Source organism: Pipistrellus hanaki (genome assembly GCF_964339955.1).
Source record: "Pipistrellus hanaki genome assembly, chromosome: 3".
NCBI lineage: Eukaryota > Metazoa > Chordata > Mammalia > Chiroptera > Vespertilionidae > Pipistrellus > Pipistrellus hanaki.
In genome coordinates, this window is record NC_140505.1 from 25,838,908 (window position 1) to 25,865,843 (window position 26,936).

A 26,936-nucleotide genomic window follows, 5' to 3' on the forward strand; every position below is an offset into this window, starting at 1 on the left:
TGTGAACCTAAAACTGCTCTAAAAACAGTCTATGAATGAGAAGAAACCAAGAATGGGTGCTGAAGAGACTGACAGGAAGCTAAACACTTTCATAGGCTGGTCTGATATGGGCATACAGAGGAGGAAGTCAAGATGTGCCTTGAACACTGCACATTATCAGCTCAGAAAACAGATTCATACATGTTCCCCGAGTGATGCTGACCCCAGAAAAAGACGAGGAATGAAGAGGTTTTCAGAGATGCCACCTCTAAGGGGTGAACACTTCCTGATTTTGACACATTGTTGAGCCCCCATGCAGACCCTCCCCAGGGCCCCGAGTCACACCGGGTGATACCCATGATCATCAAAGGGCACAGCTCTGCACTAGCTGTGGGCCAGCCTTAGCCCCTGCATGGCAGATCCCCCCACCAAACAGGCTCACTGGCACCTCCAAGCAGGAGGGGGAGAAGGCAGGGGCACCCTCAGCGGTACTTACGTCATAGCCTGTGATGGCGATGAGGTGCATGGAGTCATTCACGGCCTTGAGGATGCCCAGGATGGAGCTCAGCGCCTCCTGCAGGTCCTCGGCCCCCTCACAGCTCTTGCTGTATTTCAACATTTCCTGGCGGGTGGGGGTAGGGAGAAGTCGTGTTCACACACCCATCTGGACACTGTCCCCTGCCACTCCCTTGAAAGCTGCTGAAACCCCAGTGCTCTGTCCTGGAAGTAGCACCTGGGTGGCCCTGAACATGGACCCTGCGGACACATGAGGCGGCTCCCTGCTCAGTCGGCACTGGCGAAGATAGACCATGTGTGTGGACACTCATACTTTCCCTGAACGTAGGCCTGGCCTGGGGACCACTGGCCTAGGAACAGCTCAAGAAGCTGTCCTTCTACCTCCCCAAAGCCCCCGTACCCCAGCCCACCACAGCCTGGATGGATGCTGCAAATTGGGGGTGTTCCCTGAGCCACTGGGCAAGTGCAGGCCCCTTGCAATTCCCCAGGGCCAGCACCCTCTGATCCCAACAAACTCAGACTGAGACCCCTGTCTCATGTGTCCCACTTCTAAACTGGCTACTCCTTCCTTTCACATTTGACCCCCCGAACAAACATCTCATTGTTAGGCGCATGCTCTTCACGCTCACTCATTGGTTCCCTCCGGCCTGCGGTGCCACCTTTGGGCCCACAGAGATAACTGACTGAGCTATGGGGGCACAGCCCAGTGTCAGTGTGGAGACTCCGTGTGGTGGGGTTTGCCCACCTGTCCACCTTGCTGTCCCTGCCCTCGCCCTAACAATGGCCAGCGCACAGTAGGCGCTCCACAAAGGTCTGTGAAGAGCCAGGCCCCTGCAGAGATGGGAGGAAGGTGGCTTAGAGGCCACAGTGTTCAGAGATGGAGAGGCAGCTGCAGCTGCTTGGTACATGGCTGGGAGGGGAAAGGGGCAGTGAGGTGGCCATGCGGGGAGGGGGATTTCAGGGAGCGCCCAGCCAGGCGTGGGGCTCACTGTCTCACCTTGAGGAGCAGCTGGTATTTGGTGATCCTCTGAACCGGCTTCAGCAGGTAGGAGTCCAGGCTCAGCTTGTGGTCCAGCTTCTTCTGGCATTCCTACAACCACCACACCTGGGCTTTAGACAGCTTGCATGATTCTTTGCTTGAGAGTCAGCTAGCGAAGGGGAGCGCCCTGAAACGTACCTGGAAGAACGGGCAGTCGGAGCACTGCCTCCACAGGCTCTCGGAGCGGGGCTTGTTCTGACAGTACTTCTCGTAGATCTGGAACTCCTCCATCTGGGCCCGGGACAGACAGTGTCAGCGCAGCTCAGAGGCGCCAGTCTGGCCTCTTCCTGGATCCCACTTCGCCCCTCCATCTCAGACGCCACGTCCCTCATGGAGGGACAGTCAGGTAACAGCCCCACTAGAAGTTCACGTCTCAAGGCTGAATTAGTCCCAAAACCCCTTTTATACAGGTTCAATCAAGATAATTAAATGGCTTTTGCCGTAGGAATAACAGTCTAAGAATAAACACAGGACTAACACTGACTTTCTAAAGTGGTGCTCAAACTTGCATGCACATCAGTATCGGGGGCAGGCTTGTGAAAACAGACCACTGCCCCCACCGAGGTTCTGGGGTGGGACTGAGGACCCCCATTTGTAACAGGGTCCCAGGAGAGTGTGATGCTGCCGCCAGGTGACCCGCTTTGAGAACCACTGACCTACAGCACGCTGGCCCCGCCCCACTTCTCAAATAACACCGAGAAGCATTACAGCCTGGCTGAGTCAGTATTGCTCCTCCTTTCCCTTCCAACTGCCTCTTCCATCCATTCGTTGTGGCAGCCTCAGCCTCCAGCTCATTTTGTGGAAGTGGCTTAGTTTCACTGTTGTTGGTAAGCTGCATTTCCCTCTTGCTAAGCCAGCAGTCTTTGGAGGGCAACAGAAGAGGGTCATGTGGGACTGTGTGGAGAAGGCAGCCAACCCCCCTATCAGGCATCCTTTCCTGCTCCCAAAGCTTCTGCTCAACCCCCTTTCCCTCCACAGGTGATACCCCTGATGCACACTTTAGCTGATCTTCCCGCCCTGGAAGGAGGCAGACATTGACTACTTCAAAGAGAAGAAAAACAAGGCTCAGAAAACGCGGAGGGCTTGTTCAATGTCAGCTGGTCAGCGAGGGAGTCTTAACCAGGACCAGGACCAGAGCGAACACAGCAAACGCCAGCACGAGGAGGGCTCAGATCCATCTGACACCATCAGAACCGAGATGCTTGACCATTTGGGCATCTCTCAAAGCTGGTGTTTTACAGTTTTTCTCTTGTTCAAACTAGCTCATGGGCTTTAGGGAAAAAAAAACACATTCTTTCAGCCCTGCCCAGAAAGGGCACATAGTCTCAGCCCAACTGGACACTTTGATACTCTGTGACTTCCGTTGGGGACTGTAATAGAATTTTAAGTTATTCTTTTAAGTATTAGTAATTTTAGGAAGTAAGGCACGGGAAAGTATACATTTAAAAAAAAACAAAAACCGCACATACCCTTTCTAGAAAACACCTTCCAACCAGCTCTGGACAGTCTATGTAGTTTTCTAGCTCCCTCAGGAATATTCTAGACAAAGAAAGTTTGCATTAGGTCGTACGATCAACAACCTGAACAGGATGGCATCTGTAACAAATGAATAGCTGTCGTTTTCCAAACGACTTTCCTTCCTAACTCTGGGCAGTCTGGCAGGTTCTGTGCGGAAGAATACAGTCTGGTTTCAGGGACCAACAGCCCACTCCTACCACTCTCCGAGTTCTGAGGATATCAGACTTTCGGATTTAAGCAGACACCGCCCCCATGAATCCCTGTGACTTTTGGTACTCCCGCTCACACAGAATTTAGGAGGCTTATTTTATCATCCCAGACATGGGGCGAAGAGGCTGTGAGCAGACAGACAGACAGAGCATCTGGAGGTTCTGGAAGTGCAGCCCCTCATGGGCCGGGAGCTCTGTCGGGTTTCTGCAGATGGAAGGGGGTCTCGGTCAGCTCCCCGAGACCTTCCCCAAGGCAGCTTCGTTCCTGAGCCATGTGCCGAGTTTTCATATGTTTCGGACTTACACTAAGGAGACCAGACGTCCCGCTTTTGAACAATTTGTCCCGCGTCTTGCAGCGTTTTTAAAAAGTCCCGATTTTTTCTTTCCAGAAATTGGGACTTTTTAAAAATGCCACGGGATGTGGGACAAATTGTTAAAAAGCGGGACTGTCCCGCCAAAAGCGGGACATCTGGTCACCTTAACTCAGTGTTTCCCAACCTTCTCTCATGATGAGAATCACCTGGTGGAGTTGTTAAAACACAGATTCCTGAATCCCAATTAAGAAGTGCTAAACTAGAATTTTTGAGAACATATAGGTAAAATTGTATACTTAACTAGTGCTCTAACACAGATGTTATATACAGAGCACTAAGTTAGGTATGCAATTTTACCTATATGTTCTCAAAAATTCTAGTTTAGCACTTCTTAGTTGGGATTCAGGAATGTGTTTTAACAACTCCACCAGGTGATTCTCATCATGAGAGAAGGTTGGGAAACACTGCCTTAACTTACACCTGCCTATGGGGGTAAATCCCCCAGGAAGCAGAGCTCCTGGGGCCTCTTCACTACACTAGTCCTGCAGCCAGGGTCCCGGTGCCCCCGCTCCGGACAGAGCCATCAGGATACTGATGGGCCAGGACGCTCACTCCATTTAACTCCCAAGGGACGGCTCGGGGTGGGGCTCAGCTCTGACTTGCTGCCTCTTTTTTCAGTGGGCAGGTGAGAAATGCTAGCCATTGAGGGGCAAAGCAGGTGGTGAGAAAGAAGTCCCCAGTGCTCCCTGGAATCCGTAGGAGGTGGGGTCCCATCCCGTGATGGCTGGGCTTCCTGGCCCCCGGCAGCACTGAGAGTGGTCGGCTCACAGCTGGCCCTTTCTCAGGACACACAGACATCGCCATCACCTGCCTGTCTCTCTCCGCACTTGTGCTGCCTGTTCACTTCCTTTCCCGGGAGCTCCTGCAAATCTGGAGCAGGCGTCCGGGCGAAGTGGGCCCAGAAGGACCATTCAAGCTTTCCCCAAAGCTCTGAGAGGCTGCAAATGGCTCTCACAGGGAGGAACTTACTACCCTTTCCAAGAACGGGCTTGGGAATAGACTGTCCTTGCTAAGTGGGATGGCCTTCGGTGCTGCCCCAATGTGCCCCATGCACACACTTGGGGTGGGGTGGGGTGGCTTCTGCTGGTCCCAAGGGACAGGGAGAGGCAGGAGAGGCGGCTGCTCAGGCAGTCATGCTGGCAAAGCGCCAAGGCACCTTCTCACTTCATGTGCAACCACCCGCCCCGGCTCAGAGAACTAGCCCTGGGGACGTCCCCCCAGGCTGCTGCTTGGCCCGAAGCCCCTCTGTGAGCTTTGCCCTGCCGAGATGGGAGGAAGGGACATTCTCCACCAGCAAAGCCCGGGCCGGGCCGTCTGGTTTTCAGCTCCCTGCAGACAGCTACATCGGAGGCCAGACGGGTGGTCAGAGGAAGGGTCCCACCTGTTGTGAAAGTGGTATATTTCCTCCATGTTCCCGAATAAAACGTCCTTCTTGTTTTGAAGGCCTGCTGAGATGAGATGCGTCATCAACGGGTTGTCCATCTCGGCCGCGTAGCCCTGTGGGCGGGGGGGGGGGGGGGGGGGGGGGGGGGTTTCAGCAGGGAAATCCCGGACCACAGCCGACAGGACTTCGGACCACGTTAACAGCAGCCCAATCAGCACGGAGCCCCGTCTCCGCGGGACTGCCTGGCGGGTCTGGTGACTCTGTCTCTGGTTTTAAAAAGCAAATCCATCTCCTGTTTATTTACTCTCTCACCATTTCTAAGATGAAAGTATGTGCTACAAAATATAAATGAATTACAAAAAGCATCAATTTTGGAGGGCAAGGAAGGGGAGGTTTCAACCTTCTTCTCCCTTTCAGTCTTTTCAAAATCCAGGTTAGCCCAGCCAGGTATGGCTCAGCAGTTGAGTGTTGACCAGGAACCAAGAGGTCACTGGTTTGATTCCCAGTCAGGGTGTATGCCTGGGTTGCTGGCTCAATCCCCAGTAGGGGGTGAGATTGATGGTTCTCTCTCATCATTGATGTTTCTATCTCTCTATCTCTCTCTGAAATCAATAAAAATAGATTTAAAAAATCCAGATATAATTTCTATGAAGAGGACAAATCTTATGTGTACCCTTGATAAATTATTTATATGTCTATACCCCTGTAACCGCAGCTCAAATCAAGATGCAGACATCCTAGCTCCCAGAAGCCCCTCTGCCCTTCCCAGGCAACAGCCTCAGCCGGTGGCCTGCACTGGGACGTCTCCCCTGAGACCGGCTCTGCTCGGCTGGATTCCTCTACAGCAGTGGTCAGCAAACTGCAGCTCTCGAGCCACATGCGGCTCTTTGGCCCCCTGAGTTTTTAGCAAAGGCCAGCTTAGGAGAACCCTAATTAACTTAATAACAATGTACCTACCTATATAGTTTAAGTTTAAAAATTTGGCTCTCAAAAGAAATTTCAATCGTTGTACCATTGATATTTGGCTCTGTTGACTAATGAGTTTGCCGACCACTGGTCCATAGGAATGACATCCACTCTTGTCTGATTTCTCCCGCTCCTCATTGGGTGTCATGCGAGGTTCTGTGCAACAGCAGCTCTTTTTCTGGCTATGAATACTGTCCTGTGCACACCCACCTAAACCTGCTTGCCCCTCGTCCCGCGGACAGAGATCTGAGTTGCTCTCACTTTGGGGCTCCCGTGAGTAAAGCTGCCACGAACCTTCTTCCACTTGCTTTTTGGTGGACAGGAGGCCCCACAGGGTGGGGAAGCCTGGCCCATGGCCCCCTCCCGGCCACCCCCAGGGGCAGGCTCACCTCCAGGACACAGAGCAGCTCCTCCACGTAGACCCGCTCCGTGTCAAGCAGTTCGTTCATCACGTGCCTGTGAACGGGGCGCTGGGACTTATTATCTGGGAGCAGATTCCCACCCGCCTCCCTGCTGTGGGCCACCTGCACAAGACGGGCTCCGATGCCTCCAGCCTCCCTCTCTTCCAGGCCACGCCTCTGAGCTGCCCCAGCCCTGCAGATTCTGCCCCATTCTCTCTCCAGCCGCCCTCGCTTCCCCCTGCAAGAGCCCCTCCTATGCATGCACTCCTGTATCCTAGCATCACTGTAGCCAGTCCCATGTACATCCCTATCCTCTTGCACATGGTGAGGTACCGCGATGATGTGTGGAACTATGTGCCTGTCATGTTATAGAGCCCCAGGAGGGGCAGGGGTTTGCAAACCAGATGCCCAGGTGTCTTCTTAGGGACAAAGCCCACCTTCTAACTGCCTACGACCAAGCATCCCATTCGGGGTGGCTTCTGGGTTGGGACCATTGAGCATGACCAGTTCTAAAACAACTGTCAGTGCTTAACAAGGCTTTAGGGTTCAGTTCAAGGAGTCGGTGCCCCTGAATGGGGTGAAGTGGGGGAGGGGTAGACAGGGGCCTCAGGCTTCCTTCTCACACCACAAGCTGGAGGGGAGCGCTCCTGCCGGGGGCACATAGCAGTGTGGGCAGGAGGTGAGGCTGTCCTTGGCGGAGAACCGAGCGGGATGCGGAAGGCCAGGCAGCAGGTTGGGGAGGGAGGGGACAGCATTCTGAGTAGTGATCTCAGAGTGGGTGGATGCAGGAAGGTGGCGTGAAGGTACCTTTGTGGAAAGGTGAGCAGCCAGGCTAGGCCGGAGGGTAGGGTTCTTTGGGGAAAGTGACTGCCAGTCCTGGAAGGACTTCGGAAGTGCCTTCCCTGTCAGGTCCAGAGTTGGGACCTCGTCAGAGCTCTGTGCGGGGACAGATGCAATCCCCGAGTGGAATGTGCAGGCGGCCACAGCAGGTGCCATAGAAACAGCCTAGATGTGTGGCATAAGAGCCGGGCTGAAAAGCGTGTGAGCAAAGCAGGAGGGGAGAGACAAAGAAAGGGAAGTGACAGCAGCTCAGGGAGCCAGGAGGGCCAAAGGCTCCTGGGAGGGACCACGTCCATCGAGGGACAGACAGGAGGCAGGCTCCAGGGGCAGCTATGTGGCTGACCTTGCACCGGGGACCCAGGGCCTGGGTGCCTGAATCACACGTGTCTTCTCCCCTGGACTTGAAGAAGGGAGAGCACAACCCATTCAAATCGTCCCAGTACCGCCTGGGGGCCCAGGGCCCAGGGTGGAGATTCTAAGGAAAACCTACTTTTCTCTTAGTTTCAGACGCAGACATGCCACACGGACGCGCATGCATGTGTGTGGACCCCGTGAGGCCAGCTGGGCTCCCACTTGTGGCTTGGGGCAGAGACTGGCATTTCTCACCAACTTTGGTTCATTTGGGTTCAGACTGTCCTAGCCAAAGGCTGAGACCTGGGTGGGTCGGGCTTGTCGCATCTGCCCCAGAGCCGCTCAGTGCTGCCCGGAAAGGCAGCCCACCCACCTCCGCAAGATGGCCAGGCTTTCCTCCTCGTCCCCCGTGGAGCTGCTCCGGCCCTGCCGGCTCTCGCTCATTTCACTCTGGAGAGAGAAGAGCACGCAGGGCGTCGAGATTCCAAACACAAGAAGATGCCGCTTACTGTCCTGACTCCGAGGCTCCGGAGTCCAGGCTCATTTCCCATCTGGGAACAGATCTGAAACCTGAGATCCCGCCAGACGAGGAGAGGCGTGTGGGAGAGGGCCAGGGAGGACCGGGCTAGTGCCTGCCAGGAAGCGGGGGTGACCAGGAGGCAGTGCAGGGTGTGTGCCAGGGCTGGGGGCTCACCTTGGCTCTCCTGTAGGGCCCTCTCCGGAGCGTGTTGCCCTCAGAGCTGTTGTTCTCAGAACCTCTCCGGACACCTGGTTTGGGAAGAAGAGGAGAAACGTGGGTGTCTGGATTTTTTTATTTTATTTTATTTTTTTACTTTCAGAGGAAAAAAGCAAGCAGTCCAGAGAAGGGTGAGGAAAGCACTGCAGAACGGAGGAGAGGAAAGGGGATCAGGAGACAAGGTGGGGTGGGGACTCAGGGGTCGGCCCACAGGGGTCGGCCCACTGGTCAGTTCACCTCCCTAGAGGGGCTCCCAGCCAACAGGGGACCAGGTGACAACGGAAGAACTTCTCGGCCAGGATACTTCTGTCCAGGAGGCCTCCAAATGGGCCAGAGAATGGTGTCCTCCGGAGCCCACATACTGGGGGCCGTAGCCAACTCTCCAGGGCTCTCACCAGCTTAGGACACTTGCCAAAGCCCTGAAGAAACCAGCAGGAGCTCCAAGGTGCTGGGGGAGAGCGTGTTTGGGGGCAAGGAAGGGGTGAGAAGGCGTCTTCAAGACATGGCACTGCTGGGGGTGCCGGGGTGGCTGACGTGGCTGAGGCATCGACACAGCGCAGGGAGGCTGTGGGGCTGAGGTGGGAGCCATGTGCAGGGGAAACTATTTTAGCAACAGCACTGAGGACAGGGGAGTTGGGGAGAGGCTAGAGTTTGGGGAGATAGGCCTGTGACAGTGGATAGTCCAGTTCTCAGGGCCTCATCCTCTTTACCACAACCCGGCAGCTCTGCCGTGCTTAGAAGGAAGCAGCACAGAGAGTAGACAAAGAAGTGGGCCAAGTGCCAATAAAACTTTATTTATAAAGTAAACCATGGAACGGGAGCAAAGCATTCCCAGAAGGAGCGAGGCATGCTGGCATGTACCTGGGGAGGGGCAGGGCGACTTGGTGAGCGCCTCTGGCCGGGGGGCCACGGGCTGCACGGGCCTCGTCTGCTTGGCCGCCAGCTTCTTCAGGCTCGCCTGCCTCCGGTGGAACATCTCCTCCATGCTCTCCTGCTTCTGGAAGACCTTCTGCACGTGTTCCTGGCGTGACAGGGTAAGACAGGCTAGTTAGCGAGATGCTTTGTAAGCGTCGGCGTCTGCAACTTACACACAGAACAACCGTGTGTAGACTTGGCCTCAACACGACCCCCGGTCAAAATGCTCGTGACGCAGGGCCCATTGCCAAGGCAGCAACCCCGCCCTGGCTCTGCTGGCTGTGGACCCCACTATGGAGTGAGGGACCAGCAGCCCACGCTGGGCATCTGAAGGCTGCCAATGGGAGGGCAGTAGACTTGTGGGTTGCCCCAGGGGTGGGCTGAGTACAGCTGGTGGAGAGAGAAGAGGAGTCCTATTTCAGTGCAATATTGAGAGCAGCATGCAGGAAGCAGGGCCCAGGGAAATGGCTACTTCATCAAGAACACGCCCCTTGGAAGGGGAGATGCCACAGGAGGAAGGATCACCACCTTTTGAGGGAGATAATTTCTGCAGAAGGAAAGTTCAGCCAGGTGGCCCCTCCCCACCCCAACTCAATATCTCTCTCAAATGCCTACAGTCTCTACTAATTCATTAAACGAGTCTTTCGAACACAGAGTAACGCCCCACCATTCAGGACAGGGGAGCTGCAGGAGAAAAGCCTGAACCGGCATACCATCAGGTCTTGGGTGAGGATGGGTTCGTAGTCCTGGTAAATTTTATTGAGCTCCTGGATCTTATTTTCTGCACCGGTCTCCAAGAACTTCTCAATTTCCTGGAGGGCTGCCTCCGCACCATCCTGGGATTGGCACTTGTCCACAGGCTGCGAGGCCAGCAAGTAGATCCCCTCATCGCACCATTTCATGGACTGGACACGGGCAGCGTGGCGGAGGGAGAGAGTGGCATTGTTAGCAGCTGTGTCTGGGCTCTCTTTGCTGGGGCCTGTTCGCTGTCCGCTGACCACTATATTTTGGGGAATGTTTGCAGACTAGACCATCCCAGCTCTGCTGCTATAGTCCAAAGGACTCCATGTAGGGAATGCAGCACTCTAAAACGTTGAGCAAATCACCTGGGACCAGACTCATTTACACGCACACACCCAGAGAGAGAGGGAGGCAAAGTGCAGTGAGTTAGCTAGACGGTAAGTTTCTGGGCCTTTTAAAGAAATCATTAGTTGTTTTGCAAGTGAATTCTAGAAAACAGACAACTGTGTCAGGATACGACCCCTAGAAAGGCAACTGGACACAGGAGGGCATGGGCCAGCTTCTAATCAAGACTGCGGTGCATCCTACGTGGAGGGAGCTGCCCACGAGGGGCCGAGAGCAGGTTCGCCGTCAGGGGTGTGGGGTTGGGGTCCTACCGCCTCCAGGAGGCCGTGCAGCTCCAGAGACTTGTGGAGGAGACCCTTCCTCTGCGCGACCTCGGCAGCAAGCTGGTCGCAGAGGTGCTGGAGCTCGTGGCACTTGGGGCGGATGGAGTCCACGGCGTAGTGCTTGTTGTCGATGAGCTGCTCCCCGTCCAGGGACAGGGCCCGGGCCCGCTCCACGGCCGCCTGCAGAGAACCGTCCCAGAAACACAGCTCAGCTTATGTTCAGTATAAGCAGCAGGGCACTCTTTCCTCCCAGGGATCTGAGGGGGTAGGGGTGAGGGCGGGGTGGGGGTAGAATGTGGGGTTGGGGGTTGGGGGTGGGTGGGCCAGGCGGCTGTCCCTCCACCTGCCGGCACCACCATTTCCTGTGCCTTTCTAAGCGGCTCTGGGGACACCGTGAGAAGCGCGTCACCAGCCTGCCCCCGACCCACGTCCCAGTGCTTACGCTGGACTTCTCCTCGAAGCTGGCAAGGTCCTTCAGGAGGTGCTCCACGTGTGCCAGGCTGTTGCCCACGTCCGTGAAGGTCGCTATCTTCTGAGCCAACACATCTAAGGTGGCCTTGACCTGAAACAGAGAAGGGGCGATAGACCCAGGCCTGTCAGAACAACCACGACTGAAGGGAAAGGAGATGAAGATGTGACCGAAACCGGGGATGAAGGGAGGAGGGAAAACCAAGATCTCCCCCAAGGAAAAGAGAACTAGAGGGGACCTTCCTCAATTTCATTAAAAAGCATCTACAAAAATTCTACAGGCATGCCGAAACCGGTTTGGCTCAATGGATAGAGCGTCGGCCTGTGGACTGAAAGGTCCCAGGTTTGATTCTGATCAAGGGCATATACCTTGGTTGCGGGCACATCCCAGGTAGGGGGTGTGCAGGAGACAGCTGGTTGATGTTTCTCTCTCATCACCATTTCTAGCTTTCTATCCCTCTCCCTTTCTCTCTGTGGAAAATCAATAAAATATATTTTAAAAAAATTCTACAGGCAACATTATATCCATGATGCTGGTGAAAACAATGCTTTCCCCCTAAGATTGGGAACAAGGCAAAGAGGTTCATTCTCACAGCTGTTTGAAGTGGTGGCAGCTCTAGCCAGTGCAATAAAGCAAGAAAAATTAAAAATATAAACAAACAAACAAAAGGCATACAGATGGGAAAGGAAGAGCTCCAGCTCTCCCTGTTTGCACGTGACCTGATCACCTATGTAAAAATCCCAGCGAGGACAAAACAACGCCTAGAGTGAGTGTGTTCAGCAAAGTTTCAGAAGACAAGATAAACAAATCAATTGTATTTCTCTCTATATTAATGAATACACAGACTCGACAACTAAAAATACAATACATTTGTAATGGCTTTAAAAAATAAACGATGTAACTATAAATCAAACAAAACATGAATTGCCAGGCATGCTGAAAGGTACACAACACTGATTAAAAAAAAAAAAAAAAAAATCTAAGAAAATCTAAAAAAATGGTGAGGCATATTATGTCCTTGAGTGAAACACTCAACATGTTTAAGATGTTGATTCTCCCTCAAATGGAAGTTTAACACAATTCCTATCAAAACCCTAGGACATTTTTTATAGATAAAGACAAGATTATTTTAAATTTATAAGGAAAAGCAAAGGAACTAAAATAGCTAAACACTTTTGAAAAAGAAGAATAAAATGGGCAGATTCACCCACCTAGATTTCTAATTTTAATACAATAGTACAGTAATCAAGACTATGTACTGACAGAGGGGCAGAATATAGACCCAGAAATAGACCCAAGCAAATATGCCCAACTAATTTTTGACAAAAGTGGAAAAACGATCCAATGGAGAAAAGACAACCTTTTCAACAATGTTATGGGAGCAACTGGACAACCAGAGATTTAAAAATGAACCTTGACCTAATTCTCATACCTCATACAAAAAGTAACTTGAAAAGGATCATGGGCCTACATGTAAGATTATAATCTTTTAGGAAAAATAGTTTAGGGGAATATATTTGGGATCTAGGATTTAGGGTTGACACCAAAAGTACAGTCCTTCACAGGAAAAATTGATAAATTGGACTTCATCAAAATAAAAAACTTTGCTCTGTGAAAAATCCTGCTAAGAGGATACAAATATAAGTGATGATCTGGAAGAAAATAATTTCATACTGCATGTCTGACAAAGGACTAGTATCTACAGTAGGTACAGATCGCTCAAAACGCAACAGTAAACACAAAATGGAGAACAGAAATAGAGACATTTCACCGAAGAGGATATACTGATGACATAAGCACATGGGAAGATGGTCAAGGTCATCAGCCATTAGGCAACTGCAAACCAGAACCACATTGAGATATCACTACACAGCTATCAAAATAGGTACAGACAATTAAAAATAATATCACCCAAAATGCTGGTGAGGATGTGGAGAAACTGAGGGAGGCTCTCAGACAACCAAAATGGAACAGCCACCTGGGAACAATTTAGCATTTTCTTAAAAAAACTAAACATGCAACCATCATATGACCCAGCAATTGTACTCCTGAGCATTTATCTCAGAGATGTGCCAACTTATGGTGACACAAAGATCTGCACATGATGGTACAGCAAAAAGGAACAATGTTCTGTTATTACACAGAACAGCTGGCTACATCTCCAGAGAATCATGCTGTGTGAAAAGAGCCAGTCCCAAAAGGTTATGTGTTGTATAATCCATCCCATTTATAGAACATTTTTCATGACAACAATGGGCATGGAGATGAGTGGTTGTCAGGGGTTCAGGAGGGGGTAGAAGTGGGAGAGGGGTGGGAGTGTCTATAAAAAGGTAACATGGGCATCGTTGTGAATGATCTGTGTATAGTCTGTGTCAGGATCAGTATCCTGGCTGTGATCCTGTGCTTTAGTTTGGGAAGATGCCACCAGTTAGGGAAATTGGGTGAAAGGTACATGGCATCTCCTTGATTTTATTTCTGGAAACAGCACTTGAAGCTACAATTATCCTATCTAATAAAGAGGGAATATGCTAATTGATCATCACACCCTCACAAAGATGGTGGTGCCCACAGCCAATAAGGTGAGAATATGCTAATTGACTGTCACACCCTCAAAGATGGCAGTGCCCACAGCCACAAGATGGTGGCACCCAGTCCCTTCAATCCCACCGAGGTGGCAGGCTCATGGCATGGCCAGGCCCATTCCTAGGCCAGTCTGGCCACTTCACACAGCTGCCTCCAGAGTCCTCAGTCCTCTCAGACCCCCTACCACCCAGAACTGGCCTGAGGCACAGGCAAACCTCAGATGGCGGCTGCCAAGCTGACACCCAAGGCATCAACAAACCTTGGATGGTGGCTGCCCAGCCGCCCAGGGCCTCTCGAGGCTCCGGTAACTAGGGTCGGCTGAGGCTTGCACTGCCAGCAGTGGCAGTAGCAGAGGTGTGATGGGGGAGTCCCCTTTCCCTGATTGCCAGATCACCTCCTGCCCCTGAGGGCTCCCATACTGTGAGAGGGGGCAGGCTGGGCTGAGAGACACCCCCTAGAACCATAAACTAGAACCACATTGAGATATCATTACACAGCTATCAAAATAGGTACAGATAATTAAAAATAACACCACCCCAAATGCTGGTGAGGATGTGGAGAAACTGAGGGAGGCTCTCAGACAACCAAAATGGAATAGCCACCTGGGAACAATTTGGCATTTTCTTAAAAAAAAACCCATCTCAACCTTGTAAAAAATCAAAATTCATGCACTGGACCTCAGTCTTCAAATAAAACGTTTGGTTATCTGAGAGCCTCCCTCAGTCCCCACAAAAACAAGGAAGGAATGATCTTCTCTAGGGGTGCTGTTCCCACTGGCCGGCGTGACTTCTCCGGTCTGAGGCAGTGACACTACCTCACCTTGCTGTCCTGAGTTCGAGCACCGTCCACCTGCACAGTGCTCAGGGAAGACTGCTGGACTAGGCCCCGCCTCTTCCAGAACGTGACGCTCATGACTCTTTGGGGAGGACTAAAGTGGGAGGATGGTCCCCACAGAACCGTCACCGGTCCTCCCCATCTGCATGTAGACATGGCCTCACAGCAGCTTGGTCACTGGACTTGACGTGGCTACCTATTTCCTGTGTATTTATGATCCCTCCTAGGCCAGAGGTTTCCCGAGGACAGGAAAGATGCTGCCCTGGGCCTACACTGCTGCTGATGGCTGTACCGTTTTATATTCCTTTGTTGCTTCAGGACCAGACTACAAGGAAGTGTATATGTATTCTGCACAAATAAATGATTAACAGGCTTCCGACGAGTTGGCCATCGCTAACAATCAAACACAATGATGGCGCATCCCTTCTATGATAGCCCTGTCACGCTGAATCCACGGTGTATGCCCAAGGCCCCTGCCAGGCACACAGTGGGTACATGTTGGAGAAAAGAACATACACATGACCATAAAGGGAGAATGAAATTGCTTGGCTAATGAACACATAATGCAGAAGTACACGCCAATGAACATATTTTGCACAACTTCTGCATGTAATGATTTACTCATCCATCCCATACCTCAAGGTTTACTCCAACTGGATCTTGTGGCTCCATGTGGATAACAGAGACTATTCTCTATTCTGCATTGAACCACAGTCCATTGGGTACTCGGCTCTGAACATCCAGGTGGTCCAGGCCACTTCCTGGCTTCTTGCAGCCAGAACACCAGGGGCCCGCCCACAGGTCCTCTCCAGGCTCCAGGCCACTCACCTCTCGGAAATCCTGCTCAAAATGCCGGAGCTGCAGACACTGCTCGAGTTTTTGCTGATGCTTCGCCCAAAACTCATCAAAGGCCGCCTCGGTTTCATTCAGCTGGGCCAGGAGCCTAGAAAGAGGAAGGCACGTGTGCTGTGTGGGGAGTAACTGTGGGGGAAGGGAGAATTGCCCCCTGCAATGTGAAGCAGGGGTGGGGGTGGGGGGCTCAGCCTCAAGCGGCCTTCTTAACACCCTCGCCTCCTCTTAGCCTGGGCACTGAAGCACAGGCTTGGAAGGTAGGGGCTTCTTTAGGGCCCACTGACTGGAGAAGGAGGGCAGCTGACTGAGCTGAGTTTGTGTTGATTTTTTACAAGGTCGGGATGGTAAAGGTTTGGGGTCATTCTTTATTACTTTGATTCAGGGGTTAAAAAAACAGTAAGCTGCCGAAACCGGTTTGGCTCAGTGGATAGAGCACATGTGTCAAACACAAGGCCCGCAGGCCAAATCCAGCCCGCCAGGCCTTGCAATGTGGCCCACACCGCGCTGTCATCACTGCACTCCGCTGTCAGTTTATGACATTGTCAGTTTATGACCTTTCAGTAAACCATTCGGCCCGCGATTTAGGCTGGATTTTAGATTTTGGCCCCTTCTCTGATTGAGTTCGACACCCCTAGGATAGAGCATCGGCCTGCAGACTGAAAGGTCCCAGGTTCGATTCCGGTCAAGGGCATGAACCTTGGTTGTGGGCACATCCCCAGTAGGGGGTATGCAGGAGGCAGCTGATCGATGTTTCTCACTCTATCCTTCTCTCTTCCTCTCTGTAAAAAAAATCAATAAAATACATTAAAAAAAACAAAACAAAAAAAACCAGTAAGCTGCTACAATGCAGGTGTGGGCGAAGAACTGCTGCCACCATGTACTGTCGTCACTCCCAAAGCTGAGAGCCCCTGTGCTCCAGACTCTGCTGGGCAAGTGCGAGCTAATTTGCTCCCATACCAACCCGGTCAGGCGTGCTCAGGCTGGCCCCATTGCATAGATGAGGAAACTGAGTCTGGGGGGATTAGCAGGGTGCTCCAGCCTCCTCTGTTGGTGACCCTGAGTCCCAGGGCCTGCTCTGCGTCCCAGGCACCGAACACCTGCTCGGTGTGTGCACTTCGGCGACGAGGAGGGAACTCAGGTTAAGAGCTGGAGACATCGGCCAGGTCCAGGCCTGGGTTTGTCCAGCTGCTCTGCACCTGCCCCCAACCTGTCCCCCGAACAAGGAGATGGGGCCTCGTTGCTGGTCTGGCTTTCGGGGCGAAGAGCACAGAACGAGAGGAGGGAATGGTGTGCAAACAGGGCAGAGCAGCTACTAGCAGTAAGTCGTGCGGACTCTCTGCAGCTGGAAACCAAGGGGGCAAGGAGAAATCACCCCTTTTCCCGTGGAGGAGGAGATGCTTCTAAAGCGGGGGCTGGAGCTGAGAGGCCTGAGGCTACATCCCTTCCTGGGAACAAGTGGAGCCTCAGGTGCGAAACAGGACAGGAAAGCAACTGAGCGCAGATAGCCAAGCCTGACGGCTCCTGTCACCACAGCTGTCCCTCACACGGCCCTTCACTCTTAGGAAAGGGGGCAACTGCGCTCAGACATCCCCTCCCCAGAAAAGCTGCTGTCTTTGGGGTTTGGAAGAAAGGCATTTCAGCGGGAAGGACTCTGAGGTGCCCTTGCTCCCCCTTGGGATGAGGAAACCGGGCTCAGAGAGGCGACAAGGCAGCCTGGGTGGGGCCCCTGCTCCTGTCTGCCTGTCTGTCCCTCTGGCCTCAGCCCGCAGCCTCTCGCCCTCACAGAGGCCGTGCGCCCGAAAGGCCCTGCAGCCCGAGGCCTCACCTCTGCACGGTGGTCTGGTTGTCCAGCTGGTCCTGGTTCAGGCTCTGCTCCGGGCTCTTGGCCAGAGGCTCCTGGATGCTGTCCAGGATGCTCTGCCCCTCATCCAGCGCCAGCCTCATGTCCTCCTGCAGGAGGAGCACGGCACCTCGCACCCCAGGCCCACCCACTCCCTGGGACTCTGACCGGGTGGGAGAGAGCGGTGGGCTTTGCAGGGCATCGTCCCCGCGGGGGAGTGGGCACGGTGGGCACGGCACCGGCCACAGCGAGAAGTCTTCCCACCCTCTGCGCTGACTGCCCGCTTGCTCGCAGGGGAGACTCCTCCTGCTGCAACCAGGGCAGAGCTAGGGTTACGGGTCACACAGGGGCAGCAGGATAAAGTAGGGGAGTAACAGGACACCAGACCTCTAGGTGCCTGCTTCTGCAGCCATCCCCGCTACCAGGAGAGAAAGGGAGCGAGGGGTTCTCTTGGCGTGGGTGGGGACACCCTTGAGGGCAGCACCAGCGGGTCATGGCCACCGCTGACGCACAGCCTGCGAGGTGCAGGTCGGGGCAGGCACGGGTGTGACAGATTCAGGGAGCCCCTTTCCCTCAGAGCATTTATCCAGGAACTATCTGCAAGTATATGAGTACGGTGGCTACTTTATGGAGTTCAGCCTCTCCGGGTCAGCCCACCGCGTCCCTGCCTGTCGGGTAGGGGGCCCCAAGGCCAGCATTCCTGCCTTGGTTTACTAAAAAGCAACAGAAACACCTCGATGGAGGGCCCAGGAGGCGCTGGGTCAGAGCGAGGCCACCTCCCATGCCTTGCCTCAGTCAGAGCTCCCTGGCCAGCCACCAGGTGTCTGCACTGACAGCACTGGTGTCCGCTGCTTTCAAAAAGGAGCACATTTCCGTCCTCCTCACAGCGGCTACCCAGCTCATGAGCATCAACAGGCATCTCAGAAAACCCTTAGGTTCTATCTTACCTCATCCCGACATCGGCTCTTTCTACTCCACTATCTCACACGTGGACAGAGAGCCCCTTTCTCCCCGCTCCCCCCACAGAAACCACACAAACCTTCGCCTTGTCTTTCTTCTCCGTGTGTGCACAGAGCACTGAGCTCGTCGACTGGACATCGTTGGGCAGCTCCGTTTCGGCCAGCTCGGTCCCGAAGGACTGCAGCATCTGGGCCGTCTGCTTAACCATGAGGGCGAAACTTTCGATGGCCTTGGGAAGAGGGAGAACAGCATCACAAAGCGCTGCACACAGCGCACCCGCCTGCTGCCTGCAGAGCGCCCCCCGAGGACCGGCCGGGACATCTTCAGAGGGGACGGGGCCCCCCAGCAAGCCTGGTCTGCGTAGAGCAAACACCTTCCCGCCGGTTTCTCAGCCTCGCGGCCTCTTCAGACACATACCAGACACTCTTTACAGAGGCTTTCCTCGGCGAGAGTCATTCTAGGCTCGGGGTCTCTCTCCTTGTCGAGAGAGACGTGAGTGCCGCCGCGATCGACAACAATCTGGGGTTTTTCTCTCTTTTCTTTTCAGTCTCTGAGCCCAGAGAAAGCCACTCCCGAACTTATTACTCATGTTATTTCTTTGGATGACTAAGGTCCACTGAGACCATCTCCTCATTCTTGGGGAGAAAACTTGGGTTTTTCACATGAACGTGTCTTTGGAAAAGGCAGCCTCGACATGCAAAAGCAATTCTAAGCGTTTCACCGGGGATTATTGCGAGCCACAGCCCCGAAGCCCGCATCCACCGGAGAGGGAGTGCTTGGGAGACTCACCGTACGGTGACACAACCACCTGGTGTGGCAGTAATCCAGGGTCCCGCCCAGGTCCTCGGTCAACTGGGACTTGTCGATGTAACCGTGTAATTCTGGTACTGAGCTCAGCATTATGACCTAGGGGAGAGAGGAAACCGCCTCCAGACACAGAACGCCCAGCAGACAGAGTCAGGGAAAGTTTCCTTGCAGGTGGCCGTGTTGACCAAAGTCACTGGCTTTGGGTCTGGGTTTCAATCCCAGCTCTACCCCTCACTGGCTGATTCACTTGAGGCAAGTCGCTCATTTTCCCTGTGTCTCAGCTTCCTCATCCATGAAATGGGTACAGGAGGACTCATCCCATCAGAGGACAGCCACGGGAGGGTGCAAAACCCTTGAGCTAGCTGGGCTTGGGATGGACGTTAGTAAGGTGACCAGGCGACCCGCTTTTGGCGGGACAGTCCCGATTTTTTAACAATTTGTCCTGCGGCATTTTAAAAAAGTCCCAATTTTTGGAAAGAAATTGTTAAAAATCGGGACTGTCCCGCCAAAAGCGGGACGTCTGGTCACCTTACCATTAGGCACATGGAAAGTGTTGACGCTCCTCCGGCCAGGTAAGCTCAGCATGGTAATCGGATGGTGCTCAGACACTAAAGAAAATCATTTTGCTTTCCTTTCTGCTGAAATACTGTGAGGTCATTGCAGGTTCAGACCCAGTTCAGTGCCTTTACCTGCATGATTGCCTTGATGGGGGAGGGGCATGGGAACACACGGTTGTGGTGAGCAAGCAAGCTCTTCCACATGGGACACTTGTTTTATTGTTTTAATGTGTCTTTTCTTGTCCTTTCTGAGGTCATTCTGCCCACGAGTTCTGGATGAAAATATAGCCTTTGCTTTGTAAGATGTCACACAGATACTACAAAATAGTCCTGGAGCGGTTTAGCCCAAATGTTATTTGAAGCCACCTCATGTATTATTAAATTAGTGTTAGTTTAGAGCAGCGGTTCTCCCCAGGGCGATTTTATCCATCAGGGGACACTTGACAACATCTGGAGACGTTTCTGATTGTCACAATGTTGGGGGTAGGGAGAGTGGTGCTGGCCTTTGGTGGGTGGAGGGTACCGGTAATACGATCATGCAGAGGTCAGCCCCACCACAGAGAACAATCCTGCCCAAACCTCACCAGTGCCAATGTTGAGGTCTTTGGATTTAAGCATGATCTTTTTTTTATTTTTTTATTTTTTTTATTTTAATCTTCACCCAAGGATATTTTTCCCATTGATTTTTAGACAGAGTGGAAGGGAGTGGGGGAGACAGAGAGAAAAACATTGATGTGAGAGAAACTCATCAATTGATTGCCTCCCTCAAGCGACGAGCGTGCAACTGAGGTAGGTATATGCCTTTGACTAGAATTGAACCTGGGACTCTTCAGTCTACAGGTGGACACTCTATCTATCCACTGAGCCAAACTGGCTAGGGTGCATGATCTTGGTTTTATAAAGTAGGCTAAAATGTCCACTTAAAGTAGAAAACAGTTCTCAGCAGAGATGACTCAATTTTCTCTCTGTCCCTCTAATAAAACTATATGCAGCCAAATAACCCCGATTCATGACCAGCATGACCAAAGTCTAGTTGCTCGGGCAATCTAGGAATTTAAGTCACCTTCCTTTATGATTTCTGTCTCTCAATTAACATCCTGTATATGCTTCATATTTATCTAACCACACAGAGAAAGCTCAAGGACCCACTGTTTTTTGTTTAAACATTTTCTATTCAGCACTGAGCTTAGCTCACAGCACCAAAACAGTGACATGGACACATTTTCAATAATAGCATTTAACAATAGCATGCAGATGATGCTTTCTGTAATTCTAAAGAATGGTCTGAAAAGGGTCAGTGAATGGGAGATGCCAGCGATAATTTTTGTGAAACCCGTTTTTGGCAACTCACTAATTTGGTTGCTGTGAGCTTGAGTGAGGAGATGAGGTAGGGATTGGCCTGCAGGGCCAAGGCCTACAGCCCTCACCCTCTGCAGGCATGAGGGATGTTTGCACCCACTTCCCCGGGCCCCCTCTTATCCCCTGGGCTCCCTTGTTCTTCAGCTTGACTTGCTATAAGAATGTTCTAGACTCATGGCTCTGATGAAATGCCTGTCCTTTGAAGGTGGCCCATCCAAGGCCATGCTTTGCACAGTCACCCCAGAGGTGCAGAGTGGCAGGTGGAAATGAAGGATCATACTGCTCCTGGTTGCATAAGAGGAAGTACAATTTCCAACTGAGTCGTTTGGGGCTTTATTTATGCTCACAGCACTGAGGTTAGCGCCTTGGGAATTTCGATTATCACACATGGGCCAAGAATGCAATTATGTTTAGTTCTGCCTACGGAGCTAAAGCCGGGCGTGCTTACCGGAACCTTCATCTTAAAGTCATCTCTGTTGAATTTGAAAGCGAGGTCAGAGAGAGTCCTTTGGAAAAATCCTGTTGGTCGCAGAACAAGGACGAGCTGGAGGTTTGCCGGGAAGGATGCCTGCAGGGGAACAGAAGGGCCATGGCGTCGCTGGTGGACAGCTGTAGCTGATGTAGGGTTCCAACACTCCTGCAGCTAACTGCACAGGCTGGATGGGGAAGACCTGGCCCAGGTGTTTTCAACACGTCAACGTCGTACTGAGATAACAAAGGTTATAGACACTGGATTGCGTCAGAGGCATCCCCACCTCTTAAGAGAAAAGGGGAAAAGTCACACTGCTTTCTGTTACTTACAAACACACACACACACACTCACACACACACACACTGCTTTCTGTTACTTCTAACACACACACACACACACACACACCCTGAAGGAAAGATAAAAATAAGCGTGCACACACACACTTAGATACAATTATGTGGAAGTGTACTGCCACCCACTTCCTGGCGATGTCCAAAGCTTGTCACCCTTGTTACAGACTGAATTGTGTCCTCTGAAGTCCAGATGTTGAAGACCAAGTCCCCATGCCCCAGAATGTGATCCTATTTGGACATGGGGTCTTTACAGAGGCAGCTAAGCTAAAACAAGATATCAGCATGGGCCTCCGACCCAAGGACACTTGAAAATGGGAAATTTGGACACAAAACCCACCGGGAGAAAGAACGCCACGTGAAGATGAAGGCAGAGATGGGTGATGGGTCTATGAACCAGGGGTCACCAAAGAAGCTGAGGGAGGGTGTAGAATACTTTCTCCCTCATGGCCACAAAGGAAACCAGCCCTGCCTTGATCTTGAACTTCCGGCCTCCAGACTGTGAGGTAATAAGTTCTGTTGTTGAAACCATCCAGTCTGGGAACTGTTTTGACAGCCCCAGGGAATTATACTTGTCAAAAAGAAATGAAGCCATATAGACACAGACACACACACACACACACACACACACACACACACACACACATAACCTAAAAAGGAAAGGTAAAAATAAGCGTTTGCACACACACTCTCAGATACAATTATGTGGATGTGTTCAGTTACCAGCTTTGCTTACAAAGTACCCAACTTTGGGGGAAGTTACTTAACCTCCCCGTGCCTCAGTTTCCCCATCCTTGAAGCAGAGTGCCTCCCTCACTGCACTCTTGAGGGGTAAGTGACCACACACACACACACACACACACACACGCAGAGTTCAGCCCAGGGCTCACACGAAGCGCTTGAAAAATGTGGCGCTGACAGATATATAGTAAAAGGCTATTCTAGACGCCAGATTGCTTCCAGATGCTGGAGTCCAGGGAGACCCCGTTACTAAAACAAGAAATTCTGAAGCAAGTGAGTTTGGTGTCTGGATAACCAGGCTTCAGGCATCTAAAATAGAATACACGAACAGAATGACATGGCCCCAAGGCCTGAAACAGATATCTTGGCTAAAAGGTCATTCCTGGCCCACCATGCTCATCTAAGAAGACCTTAAGCCGGGGACCTGTGGGTGGCTCATCGGTACACCAGAACCCATGACACCTATGGATATTCCCGGGTTATGCCATCCAGGATTAAACTGTCACCCACTTCCTGGCGATGTCCACGCTGTGCCTGCCACCCGGCCACTCCACCTGAAGGTCCTCAGTGCCCGCCGGGCACCTCCATTGCCATCTGGGAACCTTGAGGGCAGCGCTGAGACTCCAGTGATCACAGCTCTGGGTTGGGTGTGAAGCACATACCCTTCCTGCCTGCAGCCCTGAGACACACCCTCCCCACAGGTTCCCCAACGTGTCTGCATACCCCTGTCATGGCCCCGGGGGACGTGGGCCATGTGTCCTTGGTTGCTAGCCCCCGAGCAGGTGCTCGCTTTGTGTTTGCAGCCCTGTGGGCCAGGAGGGGGAGCTGTCATGAGGTGCCAACTGCCCAGGCGATGGAGATGGCGGGCACAGCCACGCACGTTCACAGCGGGACCCACAGCTCAGGAGGGGCTTATGAATAAGCACCCCAGCGAGCAGTGATCGCTCCATTTGCCCCCTGCTGAATCCCGCCGATGCTCCCTAAGTTCGACTCCTTGGAGCAGAAAAAGACACTCACAGAGAACCGCGTGGAGAGCCGGCAGCCCGAGGGCAGATTCTGGGCCATTTACCAACAGGAGGACCGTGTGAACCTGTCACCATCGTTGGTGAAACTGGCCACCACTCTTTCAGGAGACGTCCCTATGGAAGTCTCTTTTAGAGGTGACGGTGAGTCACGCTTTTCTAAATTTTAATGTTGTTTGTGCCGCCCTCACTCACACCTCCTGGCAGATGTGCTCGGTAAGGACTAGTTTGAATGCACAGGACAACACTGTGCCCTTGACCTTCGGCGATTTCCTGTAGGTGACCTCAACTCAGGAGGCGAGGAAAGCCGGTGGCAGTGGGAGCCGCTCGCCAGGCTTTGGGAGGAGACACTGATCTTGCTGAGCCTGTGGCTGGAGGTGACTGTCTACGTCAGTGGTTCTCAACATTTCTAATGCCGTGACCCTTTAATACAGTTGCTCATGTTGAATCGTAATGTAAATATCTGTGTTTTCCGATGGTCTTAGGCGACCCTGCTAGCGGTTCTCCACCTGTGGGTCATGACCCACAGAATGAGAACCGCTGCTATTACATTACGATTCATTAACAGTAGCAAAATTACAGTTATGAAGTTGCAACAAAAATAATTTTATGATTGGGAGTCACCACAACATGAGGAACTGTATTAAAGGGTCAAGGCATTAGAAAGGTTGAGAACCACTGGTCTACATGAAAACTAGTTCATTTTCCCCCTTTTCTCTGCTCCAGTGTTCCCATTTCTTTAAGTTGTTGAATCTTCACATTAAAGAGAGTAGTTGTAAGATCCTAGCCAAGTGAGGAGGCTTAATGACACACACACAAACAATATTTTGAATATAAACAACGGTAAATTAAATTTCCTCTGGGTTGGAGCCAACCATGTGTAGGAAAAGCCATCTGGGAGAAACTAAAACTTTATTTTAAAAATAAAGGTAACTGCATGGAGGATTTGGGATGAAGGCTATAACATAACATCTTTTTGCAACTTACTCATGAACCAAGCAGTCATCAAATGATGATACTAAGCTTCTGTGTCATAGGAAAGCAATAATGTTTACTTTCAGGGGCAGACCTTGGTTGACACAGGAACACATAGAAAGTGATGACTCTACATGTGCAATTTGGGGATAGATGAAGTGGAGTTAACTGGCTTCTGGACAAATATTCTTTTTTTAAAATATATTTTTATTGATTTTTTACAGAGAGGAAGGGAGAGAGATAGAGAGCTAGAAACGTTGATGAGAGAGAAACATTCACCAGCTGCCTCTTGCACACCTCCCACAGGGGATGTGCCCGCAACCAAGGTACATGCCCTTGACCGGAATCGAACCCGGGACCTTTCAGTCCGCAGACCGATGCTCTACCACTGAGCCAAACCGGTTTCGGCTGGATGAATATTCTTAGAGTCTTACTAAACGAAGAGATAACACAACTAGAGCCAAGAGATGAAGTTCCGTGGAACCCTGTGGCTTTGGGGAACGCTGTTTGGAATCCTCCCCAAGTTCAAGTCACCACCTTAACTTGGGCCCAAAGCCAGTTCTCCAGCCTGACACTAGATGTTTCATTTCAAGTGGAGCTGCTGAAGCCTGACCAATGACATCTGTCTCATAGTAGCCAAACAACGAACACAAGTTTGTGTAATAAATATGAACTTGGAAGCTCGGACCTCAGTGTTAGGAGATGAAAAACGCAGAGTCTGAATCAGAGAAGCTGCCTGTGAGCAGAGGCCTCCGGTAGCCGGGGCTGTTGCTGGGGAGATCTAGATGCAAGCCTGCCGGTGCGGGCATCTAAGACCGGCCCCCGGTGAGTATGGTTGAGAGGGTCATAAACATGGTTAAGGAAAAGACATTTTAATGAAAAAATGAGTAGGAAGGGGATAATCACTGAATGAAGGACAGTCATTCCAACCAATACCATAAACATGGGGACACCTGGGCTGCCTACTCTCCTTCTGGGACCAGCAGTGCCTCCGCCCATGCCCTCCCCTTCCCCGGACATCACCACCTGTGCTTAGACCTCCGGGAACTGGCACGCAGTAGGCATTTAGTAACATTGTTTAATATAATATTATTTTGCCATATACACTGAATTTGCCATATACACTGTATTTACTGAATGACCTAAAAATCCTGGGTCCCTCAGACACTGTGCACACGCAGATGCCATCAGCTTTACAGGCAAAACCCTGAGTTCTCCCCACGTGGAGTAAAACGACCTTGACTGCAAATTCCTTCAGCGGCATGCTCTGTTGGCTAATGAATCTGCCGACCACTGCGTAAGGCATTACCCTTACCCAGAAGTTTTGACTTCAGGTTAAAGACATTAGTACATTATTAAAAAAATTTTTAAAGTGTTTTTCCCTAAGGTAGTGGTTGGCAAACACATTAGTCAACAGAGCAGCAAACCGCGGTTTGAGAGCTGCATGTGGCTTGAGAGCCGCAGTTTGCCGACCACTGCTCTAGGACATAGATTTAGCTTGAATTAGGCTAGCTCTAAACTTAAATATGTACACTCTGTTACATCCCTCCCCCATGCTAACACACACACACTCTCTTCACACACATACGTAGTAGGAGTGGGTTAAACTTGAAGTGGAATCCTAGAAGATATACACTGGTATTTTATCAAAGAGGCATCTATCCCAGGACAGTCCAAACTTTGAACCAACTGTTAGACAAAGAGCAGTGTTTGAATTCTCAGCTTCGAGTCTTGTTTCTGCCTGTGTCCACCAGTAGAGACCATTGAATTTGCCACATACACTGTATTTAATGAATGACCTAAAAATGATCTGTGCCAGGTCAGAACACACACGGTCCCCAATGCCCACGAGAGCCGATGAAGGCTGTGCTTTGGATGGAGGCACAGCAAGTCTGATTTTACGAACACTAGACGTTGGCTCCTCCAACGCCCCAATCTTCTCTTCCAAGCCAAGCTGCAGGCATCCAAAAAAGGAAAACCCACACCCCAAACTAAGGAAAGCTCTGCTCCGGAGACAGTACGCATGGTGGCAAAAAATAGCCCTGAACGCCGTGGTGTTATGTAAGGACTGAGCCTCAACCGGGGTCCAGACACACTTGGAGAGGAGTAGAGCCGCTGCCGCTGCCGACTGGCTTTTGTGGCGCCTGCAGCTGGCCGAGTGCCCCGGTGGAAGGATGCACGCTGGAGCCGGCCACGTGCCGATTCCTCCCGCGGGCGTTGGCCTGGCGGGTGCTGAGTGGTTGTTTTCCCAGAGTCCCCTTGGATAAGAGCACAGGCTGGCTGCAGGTGACAGCGTGAGTGCTAGCTAGGGCCTGCCCAGCTCCCCTGCCTAGGGACAGCCAGCCGTGCAATTCTGTCTCTCCCCTCCTGGTCCACCACAGAGCAGTGGTGGAGATCAGACCAACACCGTGGCTCAGTGGTAGACACATATTCGAGGGTGTTTTCAGGGCCTGGCTCGTAGTGTCCTGCCCACCCCTA

At 51.9% G+C, this 26,936-nt stretch overlaps 1 protein-coding gene across 14 annotated transcripts in view; it reads right to left on the reverse strand.

The window, feature by feature from the left end:
* The window catches only part of MCF2L (MCF.2 cell line derived transforming sequence like), a 177,402-nt gene that overhangs the window by 10,827 nt on the left and 139,639 nt on the right, over nt 1-26,936 (reverse strand). For all 14 annotated transcript variants that reach the window (XM_084879809.1, XM_084879799.1, XM_084879808.1 and 11 more), the window contains 17 exons: nt 21,347-21,466; nt 18,965-19,081; nt 18,255-18,404; nt 17,201-17,325; nt 15,352-15,466; nt 11,080-11,199; nt 10,626-10,817; nt 9,942-10,133; nt 9,175-9,334; nt 8,272-8,345; nt 7,951-8,027; nt 6,375-6,441; nt 5,017-5,132; nt 3,004-3,073; nt 1,673-1,765; nt 1,493-1,585; nt 476-601 (listed from right to left, as the gene is read on the reverse strand). In XM_084879809.1, coding sequence (XP_084735935.1) covers nt 476-601; nt 1,493-1,585; nt 1,673-1,765; nt 3,004-3,073; nt 5,017-5,132; nt 6,375-6,441; nt 7,951-8,027; nt 8,272-8,345; nt 9,175-9,334; nt 9,942-10,133; nt 10,626-10,817; nt 11,080-11,199; nt 15,352-15,466; nt 17,201-17,325; nt 18,255-18,404; nt 18,965-19,081; nt 21,347-21,466 — 2,007 coding nt within the window. The remainder of the gene's footprint in view (nt 1-475; nt 602-1,492; nt 1,586-1,672; nt 1,766-3,003; nt 3,074-5,016; nt 5,133-6,374; nt 6,442-7,950; nt 8,028-8,271; nt 8,346-9,174; nt 9,335-9,941; nt 10,134-10,625; nt 10,818-11,079; nt 11,200-15,351; nt 15,467-17,200; nt 17,326-18,254; nt 18,405-18,964; nt 19,082-21,346; nt 21,467-26,936) is intronic.